General features: G+C 46.3%; 1 protein-coding gene across 1 annotated transcript; it reads right to left on the reverse strand.

Moving 5' to 3' along the window:
• Positions 1 to 1607: 1607 nt before the first annotated feature.
• atp6v1g1 (ATPase H+ transporting V1 subunit G1) lies at positions 1608 to 11578 on the reverse strand. Its single transcript, XM_056290837.1, has 3 exons — positions 11342 to 11578; positions 5560 to 5660; positions 1608 to 2404 (listed from the first exon to the last, which is right to left on the reverse strand). The coding sequence occupies exons 1-3, from the start codon at positions 11421 to 11423 to the stop codon at positions 2231 to 2233; spliced, it is 357 nt and encodes a 118-aa protein (XP_056146812.1). The 5' UTR covers positions 11424 to 11578; the 3' UTR covers positions 1608 to 2230.

An 11578-nucleotide genomic window follows, 5' to 3' on the forward strand; every position in this document is an offset into this window, starting at 1 on the left:
AAACAACATTCTCCAACAAGCAGGCCGCACACACTGTACCTCAGGGGTCCCCAATTACTGTTCATAGCAGGGCCACTTTTAGGGCCACTTTTAAAACCACGGGCCACTCAACCTCCAGCTTGTTTTAGTGTCGATACGTTGCAGGTATTATAATTTAAACAGAGATTTTTCATCTATTTTTCGATATATTACTATTTTTACTTTTACTAAGAAATTAAATTTTTATTTTTTTTTTTGGTAGGGAAATAAAAAAAATTCTTCCTTCTGGCATTTCTCCAAAAATTCTCGCGGACCATAAATCAACCCGTCACGGGCCGGACGTGGCCCGCGGGCCGCCTGTTGGGGACCCCTGCTGTACCTTGTTATCTCTCGCCAGTGCTGTTGTTCTTGCTGGGTATTTTTCTGGCTTTTCTTTCAGAGGCACGACAGTTTTTGGCAGTTGACCATTTTGATTTGCGTAATGAATTGAAATGTTTGCTTTATCGGGAGGAGGCTAATTAGAAACAAAGCTCCTTGTTTTACAAAATAAATATATTTTTCAAACACAACTCATGGAACAACGTGTCTCTTCGCCCGCATGTTTCCCTGTCAATAGACGTGTTGTAGCGTTGGTTTCTAACCACACACACACACACACACACACACACAATCATCATCAAGGCAGCACAGTGGCCCACTGTTGCCTCGCAGCAAGAAGGTCCTGGGTTCGAACCCCAGGCCGTCCCGGGTCCTTCCTGTGTGGAGTTTGCCTGTTCTCCCCGTGTCTGTGTGGGTGCTCCGGTTTCCTCCCACCATCAAAAACACATGCATGTTAGGGTTAATACTCCTGCCTGTGCCCCCGAGCAAGGCAATGGAAAGAACTGGAGTTGGTCCCCGGGCGCTGCAGCTGCCCACTGCTCCTGGACAATAGGATGGTTACATGCAGAGAACACTCATTGTAATATAATACAGTGCCAAACAGAGGAAAAAATACACCTCCACTTGTTTTCCTCTATATATTCCTCACTTTGATGTTCAGTTCTGCAGACGGTAAAAGAAACCTTAGCAAATTAATTAGTCAGCACTGCGGAACTCATGAATATGAATGAAATGAATGTGAATAATGAAAATGAAAGGAGTTTGTGTTGACGGCGTTTGTCCCGTTCTTTGACGGCGTGTTTCTGAGCGGTTTGCCGCCGCCTCGAGGTGGGACATCACGTCGGCAGGAAGTCTCGGGACGGGAGCTGGAAAGGACCGTGTCCAGTGGTCTCACGCACCGTTGCATTATATGCAGATGCACCACCTGGGTGATGCACGGCAGCCATTTTGCGCCAGGACGCTCGCCACACATCGGCTGGAGGTGGAGAGGGAGGGGTCACCGGGGATGATCAGGTGGTCAGATGGAGAGCCAGGCTGGGAGTTTAGCCAGGACACCGGGGAACCCTGTGAGAAGTGCCACGGGATCTTTAGGGACCACAGTGAGTCCGGACCTCGGTTCACCGCGTCATCCGAAGGACGGCACCTCCTGCGGCAGCGTCCCCGTCACTGCTCTTCACCGAGTATGAAAACATGAAAATAATACACAAAAATGACACCACCTCGATAAACAGCCACAGAAACATGCATCATTGAATCATTAAAACATTTAATAACCACTTTTCATATTTTGATACATTTCACGGTTTACAGGGAATCAAGCAGGAGTCTGGAGGGTCCCCTTCCCCAGCCCAAAACACAAAGACTGGGACAGTAAGAGTATGTTGGCCGGCTGCCGCTTTTAAAAGTTAAATTTGTACTTTCTAAATACCTTAACATTACTAAACCTTGTCAAGTTCCAGGGATATTCAATCATTTCAGCGTTTCGAGGTTTTCGGCGTATTCAATGTTTCATATTTAGAATGTTTACGAGCACTGTTTGTGTTGGCCCTCGGGACCGGCCGGCCTCCAGGTACAGCGACAAACAACAGACAACAAACAACAAATGTTGGTCTCTGCGAACAGACAAAACAACAGAATTGCCAAGTTTTACAATCAATTATAAATAAACTCCACGTACACGGAAATGACAGAAACCTCACAAGCTGGTCACTAACTAACGAAGGCGACATCGTGACGGGGAGCTCAGTCCAGCTCAGTAAATTACACATCAGTAGATATGAACCCCCCCCCCCCCCCCAAATGTCGAACGATCGCTTGCGGTGGTGTCGGGGAGGACATCGGTTCGATTTTTCGGGTCGCCCATCCATCCCGTCTAGCCGGCGACGCGGTAGTTGGCGTGGAACTCGGGCTTGATGTCACAGACGAGACGCAGCAGGTCGCCGAGCACAGCCTCGCGGTTGCCACGGTAGCTGGCCTGGATGCGACTCATGCGCTCCGCCGTCTCACGGTCCACCTCCACCGCGCTGTTGCCGTGGGAACCCAGTGCCTGTGGGGGTTTGACAGAACACAGTAAAAAATATAAAATAGAAGCGTGACAAAAAAATTCACACAAAAATTATGAATAAAATTACTTTAAAAAACCCAACAACAACAACAACAACAAACAGTCGGTTAAGCGTGACACTAGTGATTCACAAATGCTAATCACATATAGACAGCTAGTATGTCCTCCTTCGTCTGCTCTTTGTTCCTTAGCTCTCCAAGATGTGTGCCAAAGACCCAGTATTGACAGTACTAGTGAAGACTGTTTGTACTGGATCTGTCTGTCAATGCCGATCAAACAGAGACATTACTGTTATTAGCTGCAGCGCAGTGGCGGCTGGCCAGTAGAGGGCGCTAGGGCGCCGCCGCCTTCAAACATCAAGAGATGAAAATCTACTTAAAGGAGATATATGAATGGAACTAAGGATTAGAGACATGGACAGAACATACATAGGAGACATCTGAGGAGAACTAAGGAACAAAGAGCAGAGGGAAAAGATGTATGAAGGGTCTAAGAGACTCTTAGGGGTGGGCAACATGGTCAAGATCTGTTGTTACCAGGGGTGTAACAATGCACTGCGATTCAAAAATATGACGATACACATTATGAAGCTGAAAAATTCATCGCAATATCAGGTCAATTAAATTGTGACTCTCCAAGGATATAGATATCACTCATTCATCATCAGTCGCTTCTCCTGGGTCGGGTCGCAGTGGCAACAAGCTAAGTAGGGCACTCCAGACATCCCTTTCCCCAGCAACGCCCTCCAGCTCCTCCTGGGGGATCCCAAGGCATTCCCAGGCCAGATTGGACATGTAGTCCCTCCAGTGAGTTCTGGGTTCTACCCCGGGTTCTCCTCCCAGCTGGACCTGGCCAGAAAACCTCCAAAGGAAGGTGCCCAGGACGCATCCTAATCAGATGCCCGAACCACCTCAACTGGCTCCTTCCGACACGAAGAAATAGCGGCTCTACTCCGAGCTCCCTCCAGATGTCTGAGCTCCTCACCCTATCTTTAAGGCTGAGCCCAGACACCCTACGGAGGAAACTCATTTCAGCCAAAGCTCATGACCACAGGTGAGGGTTGGAACGAAGACTGACTGGTAAATCGAGAGCTTTGCCTTCTGGCTCAGCTCCCTCTTCACCACAATGGTCCGGTACAACGTCCACATTACTGCTGATGCTGCACCAATCCGCCTGTCAATCTCCCACTCCATCCTCCCACGCCATCCTACCCTCACTCGTGAACAAGACCCCGAGATACTTGAACTCCTTCACTTGAGGAAAAAACTCATCCACAACTCGAAGGGAACAATCCACCATTTTCCGGTACAGAACCATGGCCTCAGACTTGGAGGTGCTGACTCGCATCCCGGCCATTTCACACTCAGCTGCAAACCGCCCCAGTGGGCGCAGGAGGTCGCTGTAGTCAATATAGATATCATTTATTAATATTAATGCAACAGGGCACAAAAGGCATAACCTCAGTTTTGCTTGACTGACCTGTTGACCCTGACGTTCACTGGCTGTAGTGATAGAATATTGGCATAAAATGAATAGAGGATGCTCCGTCAAACTTTAAATCAGTTGTATGGCATAATTTTGGTTTCCCAGGAAGGGTAAAAAAAATGGTGACAAGATTGTGGACTGAACAAAGACTATTTGCAAGCTCTGCTGGTGCACTGTGGCTTACACAGCCGCTAACACCACTAACATGCTCCACCATCTACAACAGAACCATAAGGACAAGCTAAAGTCGGCGCCTGATAAATTAGCAAATGACCAAACAACTCTTAAGAAGTCATTTGGTGCACTGCTTCTGGCATCAAGTCAGCGGGCAAAAGAGATAACACAAAGAATCAGCATTTTTATTGCCCAACACGAGACCGTTTTCAGTAGTTAAGGATGAAGGATTTCAAAACTTGTCAACATGCTAGAGCCCAAATATCATACTCTGTCCCATATACATTTCAGCAAACTTGTAGTTCCTGCCATGTATGAAGATGTGAAGGTAGAGGTTAAAGAAGTCCTCCAGAAGTCTGAGAGAGTTGCGATAACCAGACGGTTGGATCTCTTGTGCTACCCAAACTTACATAACCATCACAGTCCACATTATCAACCGCTAGTGGGAAATGGTGAGATTTGTTCTCCAAACACGTGCGATGTTGTATCAAAGTGTGAGCCCTGAATCATCTATCGAACCGAATCATGAGATGAACCGAATCATGAGTTGACTGTATTGTTACACCCTTAGCTGTTTTCTATCACAGTAACATCACGGTTATATCAATAATATGGTAATTTTTCCAGAAATTAATTTAAGAAATGGTTTACGGGTTCATTTTCAGGTGGTAAAAGGGGTTGCTCACATGTCCACCATGCATTTTTTCCCCCTTGGATGGCCAAGGAAGGATCATGAATACTTCATCAGTGGCTGAAGCTTAAAAACATCCAATCATAAAACATTTACGAACCAACTAAATCAACATGGGTTTAGGGTTAAGCTTAGATAGTGGTTGAGTTTAGGCTTTAGGGTTAGGTTAAGTTGTCATCATGTTGAATGATGTATTTGTTGGAGTACAGGTGCGAACAATTATTTATGATCCTTCCTTCACCATCCTAGGGAGAGAAAAAAATCTTACCACCACAAACAACCACAGTTTGCAAGTATATTTTTCTGTTTGGTGTTGGATTTTCTGAACCCAAAACATGTCCACATGGTGCAAGTGACAGCTTGTTTAGTAATGAGTTCTTGTCTGTCATCTTGTGGTGTTCTGGAGGTGTCCTGTTCTGCACTTACAACTTCACTCTCCTCCATGTCGTTCTCATATGGAAATCATATGAAGCAGTTATGCCCAAGCCAATATTGTGTAAAGCAGTCCTGCCCAATGATTTGCCACACAGTGCCAGACATACTAAAGGAAAGGCTACTGTAGTGGAAATGATATGGCCAAATCTCTCTGGGTGGACAAGTTTCTACCATCACAGGGTATTTACTGTCATACCACCCAACCCTAGAGCCTCTAAAGGAGACCCTCGAGGGGAACTTTGGAACTAGCAAACTGGTAGACATATGAAAGGAACATACAGAGGGAGTTAACAAACCCATAAAGCATACGGAGGAAACAAGGGAACAAGGACACAAGAGGAGACAAACGTACCGCTGCCTCCTTGGTCTTGAACTCTTTCTCTCTCTGTAGGCGATACTGCTCGATCTCCGCCTGAGCCTCCTCCTTTGCCTGTTTCAGACGCCTGTTCTTCCCTATGGTGAGAGAGAGAGAGAGAGAGAGAGAGAGAGAGAGAGAGAGAGAGAGAGAGAGAGAGAGAGAGAGAGAGAGAGAGAGAGAGAGAGAGAGAGAGAGAGAGAGAGAGAGAGACAGAGAGAGACAGAGAGAGAACAGACAATAAGAGACAAAAGAAAGAGATCGACAGACAGAAAGAGGGAGAGAGAAAGACAAATTAAGGCAACGTGTACACAAAATGAAAACAAACCAGTCTATACATTTGCGTTTTCTGGAATTAAACTGATTCACAATCAGTTCTTCCTGACTACTTTCTACTGTCACACTTTAAACCAAACAATCAAATCATATCAGTAGTCAATACAACACTACTGGTATCCAGCACCCGCATCATCTGCGTTTCCCCTACAATGGTCTTATCAGTAGTGGGCCAAGGTGTTGAGGTGCAGGTATGTTGTCGACCAGAGGGGGAGTGGGAAAGGGGGGATGGGGTTTTACATTTTGCCTGTCTCACGTCCTTTACGTCATTTTGCCATCATACCAGGTTACTGTTTCTACAGCCTTCTGTCACACCACACTATTGTCTGTGTACATGGTCATCATCAAAGCGCTATCTGCAGAGCATTTAATTCAGCAGGCAGTTATGGTCATCGTTTAAATGTCATGTCATTATTATTTCACCATTTTCCAACCAAATATTACATTTTCAGACTTTGTAAATCACTTTTCTTTCATCTAGGGACATCGAGACATTCACAGTGCCTTAAATTTGTTATAGGAAACTTTGGAGAGGTGAGCAATTTTGACACCCCCCCCCCCCCCGAGCGGAGTGAATTCACGTTTGCAGCGGCCTCACCCAGTGCCGATGTGGGAAGATGGCGGTGTGAATTCACATTTGTGGCGGCCTCACCCAGCACTGTCTATGCAGTCTCTTTGTCCACGTCTGCACCTAAGTTGTGTCTTCGTTTGGTGGTTGGGAGAGCTGGCGCTGGATCAGCTTGGAGAACTTAGTCTACTGTATCCTATGGGCCCAGGGACCACGGCCTTGCCCGGAGCTGCGCCCAAAGAGGTAACACCAACGGCGGTCTGACAAGATGCAGAAGCAGGGCAGGCTAAGCTAACTGCTAGCCCATGCAGACTGGCAGTTCCAATAATACCGAGGGCAGTCTGGCAGCGGCCTCGCCTAGCGTTGACTGTGTTTTTAGTGTCGTCGTGTGGAGTGCGGGGAGGGGTGTCAAAGGTAGACACCTTTGTCCACGTCTGTGTCTAAGTTTTGTCTTCGTTTGATGGCTGGGAGAGCCGGCGCTGGATCGGCTGAGGGAGCCTGGTCTGCTGCGTCTGGTGAGCCCAAGGACCACGGCCCTGCCCGGAACTGCGCCCGAAGAGGAAACACCGAGGGCGGTCTGACAGGACGCAGAAGCGGGGCAGGCTAAGCTAACTGCTAGCCCATGCAGACCGGCAGTTCCGACAGTCATCCTGGCTGGCGTTGGTTCTTTGGATATATGTGTTAGTTTGGATATGTGTGTTCTTGTAGTTTTTGGATGGATGTGTGTTGATGTTGCACTGCTGTGGGCTGGGGGAAACGGTGTTTCGTTCCATTTCATGCGTGCAAGTGCAGGAAATGAAAAAGTGTTCCTGATTCCTTATTCCGACTATCACAATATTTGTTTAAAACGGGGGTGTGATACCTTGTTGAAAATTCAGTAAACACCTTTACAAGGTTACCATGCTTGCTTACACACTGCAGTAGTCATACAGGCTCACGGAGCTACACTGTAATGTTTCTAAAATGTCTGATTACAACTGAATTGAACAACTGAATTCATCAGTATTCTTCATCTGCTTACGGGCTAAATGACATTAAATGTGACAAAGTAATTAAATGTAACAAAATGTGATTTGGAATCACTTTTAAAGTGCTGAAATGCAACAAAAGATCCAATCTATATCACAATCTTTATGACAACTGATGAGACTGAGACTGATGAAATCAACCAAGGATCAAAGTCTGTGTGTGCGTGTGAGTAGTTGTATGTTTAGTAAACATGTGACATGTGACTTTGCTATATGTAACAACAGACAGACAGGTTGAAAAAGAGGAAGACCCTACAAAATCTACTGATACAAACATTTACTGGCCAAATACTACGGCTGTTGTTTGTTCCATTAATCTATCATCACTACTACTACTATTACTACTTTTGGCGCCACAACGGATCATCCGTCTCCATCTCTTCCTGTCTTCTGAATCTGCCCGTCACACCAGCCACCTGCATGTCCTCCCTCATCACATCCATAAACCTCCTCTTTGGCCTTCCTCTTCTCCTCTTCCCTGGCAGCTCCTGTTCGTTCCATTAAAAATTACTTTTAATTAAAGTCTTGCTACTGCTGCCATGATGTTTCATATGCTAACTAGGAGAGTGCACATGCAGATCCCCACCAGGCATATCTCCCCTTTGCCGGTGCACAGACTTGGTGACAAGCCACCCCTTTTTTCGCACAACGAGGAGAAGGGCACTGACTGCGTAGCTCCAGTTCTCCGGTGCTTTGACATACAAGAAAAACCAGCTGAGGCGTTAGCACTCAATTGTGGTATATACAGCGCCACCACTACATACACGTGCATCATGTGCTGTGTGTGGGGCACCGAGACCAAAACATCCTAATGATCATCATAAAAATCATAAAGACGAATTATTTCAATTTAAGATTAAGCCAGCTGAACCCAGCCACCGAGGATGCTCAAGCCAGTGCGTTTCTGCAAATTCTTCATAATTCTCTAATTATGATTATTAAAGTTATTATTCTTAGTGCCGGTCCCAAGCCCGGATAAATAAGGAGGGTTGCATCAGGAAGGGCATCCGGCGTAAAACCTTTGCCAAATCTAATATGCGGATCATAAATCAGGACTCTCTGTGGACTATGACATTGTGATCTGTAGTGAGAGTAGGGAGCAGGTTGAAGGGAGCCTGGAGAGGTGGAGTTATGCACTGGAGGGAACTGGGGGGAATAGTGTGACTACCCGATTTCCCCTCAGGGATGAATAAAGTATTCCGATTCTGATCCTCCCATGCGCTACATCCCCCTGGTGAAACTCCTCACTGTCAGGTGAAAAGAAGCGGCTGGCGACTCCACATGTATTGGAGGAGACGTGTTAGTCTGCAGCCCTCCCCTGATCAGCAGAGGGGGTGGAGCAGTGACCAGGACGGCTCAGAAGAGTGGGGTAATTGGCTGGATACAATTGGGGAGAAAAAGGGGGAAACGCTTTTCTTTTTTCAATTATTATTATTAATAATAACAGGTAGTAGCAGCATTATTTGACGTAGCTGTATTAGTATTTCTTTGTAGTAGAACAAGTGACAGTAAAAATAATAGTGGTGGATGTATAGCAGTATATTTGTATTTTTGACCTATAACCTCTATATCACCCTGGTGCAAACAACTCATCAACTCGTGACAAACTTCCTGGAAAAATAAAAATGCACAACGTTTCAAACTCCGGTCAGCCGAGCACTATTTTTTACTGCAACTGGAACTACTAATTTTAACAGGGACTTCACCAGTAGTTATTGCTTTGGTCTTTTTTCGTACTTGCATGTCAGATTTTGGTATGAGTCTTGTAGGATCTCGTAAGAATTTTTTTCCGATTCCTCGTTTTTAAATTAGAAATAAGTAGACACAAAAAACATAACAACCCCTGTCAAAAATGAATCGCAAAAGTATACATTCTGATCACAGAATGTAACGGGATTGTAAAACCCTCTGGGACTAAATTGTGATTTAGGGCTATACAAGTAAATTTGACTTGACGTTAGAGTAGTTTTAGTGGGCTTTATTAGCACCAATGATGGCTGTGTTTACGGGGTCAGCCCAATGCTCACTCAGCCCTGTGGGTTAGCTATCGGTTCAGGTTTGGTAAGTGTTGGGTTATGGTTAGGTAGAGGTTAAGGTAGGTTAGGTTATGGCTATGGTTAGGTAAGTGTTGGGTTATGGTTAGGTAAGTGCCGCATTATGGTTAGGTAAGTGTTGGCTTATGGTTGGGTAGAGGTTGAAGTTTTGTCAGGTTAAGGTAGGTTAGGTTCAGGTTAGGTTAGTGTTGGGTTATGGTTGGGTAGAGGTTGAAGTTTTGTCAGGTTAAGGTAGGTTAGGTTGCTGGTTATGGTTAGGTAGAGGTTGAAGTTTTTTCAGGTTAAGGTAGGTTAGGTTCAGGTTAGGTTGCTGGTTATGGTTAGGTTAGTGTTGGTTTATGGCTGGGTAGAGTTTGAAGTTTTGTCAGGTTAAGGTAGGTTAGGTTGCTGGTTATGGTTAGGTAGAGGTTGAAGTTTTGTCAGGTTAAGGTAGGTTAGGTTCAGGTTAGGTTAGTGTTGGGTTATGGTTGGGTAGAGGTTGTAGTGTCGTCAGGTTAAGGTTGGTTGCTGGTTATGGTTCAGGTTAGTGTTGGGTTACGGTTGGGTAGGGGTTGTAGTGTTGTCAGGTTAAGGTTGGTTAGGTTCAGGTTAGGTTAGTGTTGGGTTATGGTTGGGTAGGGGTTGTAGTGTTGTCAGGTTAAGGTAGGTTAGGTTCAGGTTAGGTTAGTGTTGGGTAGAGGTTGTAGTGTTGTCAGGTTAAGGTAGGTTAGGTTCAGGTTAAGGTAGGTTAGGTTCAGGTTAGGTTGGGTTAGTGTTGGGTTATGGTTGGGTAGGGGTTGTAGTGTTGTCAGGTTAAGGTAGGTTAGGTTCAGGTTAAGGTAGGTTAGGTTATGGTTAGGTTAGTGTTGGGTTACGGTTGGATAGAGGTTGTAGTGTTGTCAGGTTAAGGTAGGTTAGGTTATGGTCAGGTTAGTAATGGGTTATGGTTGGGTAGGGGTTGTAGTGTTGTCAGGTTAAGGTTGGTTAGGTTCAGGTTAAGGTAGGTTAGGTTCAGGTTAGGTTAGTGTTGGGTTATGGTTGGGTAGGGGTTGTAGTGTTGTCAGGTTAAGGTTGGTTAGGTTCAGGTTAAGGTAGGTTAGGTTCAGGTTAGGTTAGTGTTGGGTTACGGTTGGGTAGAGGCTGTAGTGTTGTCAGGTTAAGGTAGGTTAGGTTCAGGTTAAGGTAGGTTAGGTTCAGGTTAGGTTAGTAATGGGTTATGGTTGGGTAGGGGTTGTAGTGTTGTCAGGTTAAGGTTGGTTAGGTTCAGGTTAAGGTAGGTTAGGTTCAGGTTAGGTTAGTGTTGGGTTACGGTTGGGTAGAGGTTGTAGTGTCGTCAGGTTAAGGTTGGTTAGGTTAAGTTTAGGTTAGTTCAGTGAAACAGGGCTGAGTGAGTGAACACAGACACCCTCCGTTGCTTACGAGCTAGCCCACAGTGCTCCGGGCCCCGGGCTGCGGGACTCTGCCGTCTCTTCCGCCGCGTCCATATTTTACCAATTTAACACCATGACGAGACTTTCACACCATTTTCAAGCTAAAAAAGGACTCTGCCGTTTACATTCTGTCGCATTCATGTCGGCGTTAGCTGAGCGCTAATCAGCCGAGCTAGCTAGCCGGGCGGCTCGCGCTGCTCTCTTCTTCTTCTTCTTCTTCTTCTTCTGCGCAGTAAAATCCCCCATCTGAACCCAGCCACGGCCCGACAGCCTCATTCAACTCTGGTCCCGCGTCCGCTAGCGGCGGTTTAAACGATTAACGCGTCCGAGGTTTAACCAACGTCGCGGAAACCAGGCGACGTTCATAAGCCGGGACTCACTTACGTTTGCGGGCCTCGGCCACCTTCTCCGCGGCCCTCTTCTCCGCCTGCAGCAGCTGCTGGATGCCCTGCGACTGGCTCGCCATGTTTACTCGCTTATCTAACGGCTCTTCTGAGCACAAGCGAAGAGAGACCGACTCGTGTTCGGGGAGAAAAGAGGAAACAGAGAAGCGGCTGAAGGAGAAGCGAAGCGAAGGTCGCTGCCCTGCGGGGTTGTTTCGAGTGGGGGCGGGGGGCGGGG

Source organism: Lampris incognitus, chromosome 12 (genome assembly GCF_029633865.1).
Source record: "Lampris incognitus isolate fLamInc1 chromosome 12, fLamInc1.hap2, whole genome shotgun sequence".
In the NCBI taxonomy this organism is placed as follows: Eukaryota; Metazoa; Chordata; class Actinopteri; order Lampriformes; family Lampridae; genus Lampris; species Lampris incognitus.

Bases quoted from the DNA above. Each gene is read 5' to 3' on its own strand.
- atp6v1g1 (XM_056290837.1), bottom strand. From the start codon at position 11,423: ATGGCGAGCCAGTCGCAGGGCATCCAGCAGCTGCTGCAGGCGGAGAAG. The intron at 5,661-11,341 runs GTAAGTGAGTCC...CTCTCACCATAG, and splicing joins GGTGGCCGAGGCCCGCAAAC to GGAAGAACAGGCGTCTGAAA. The intron at 2,405-5,559 runs GTACGTTTGTCT...AAACCCCCACAG, and splicing joins TCAAGACCAAGGAGGCAGCG to GCACTGGGTTCCCACGGCAA.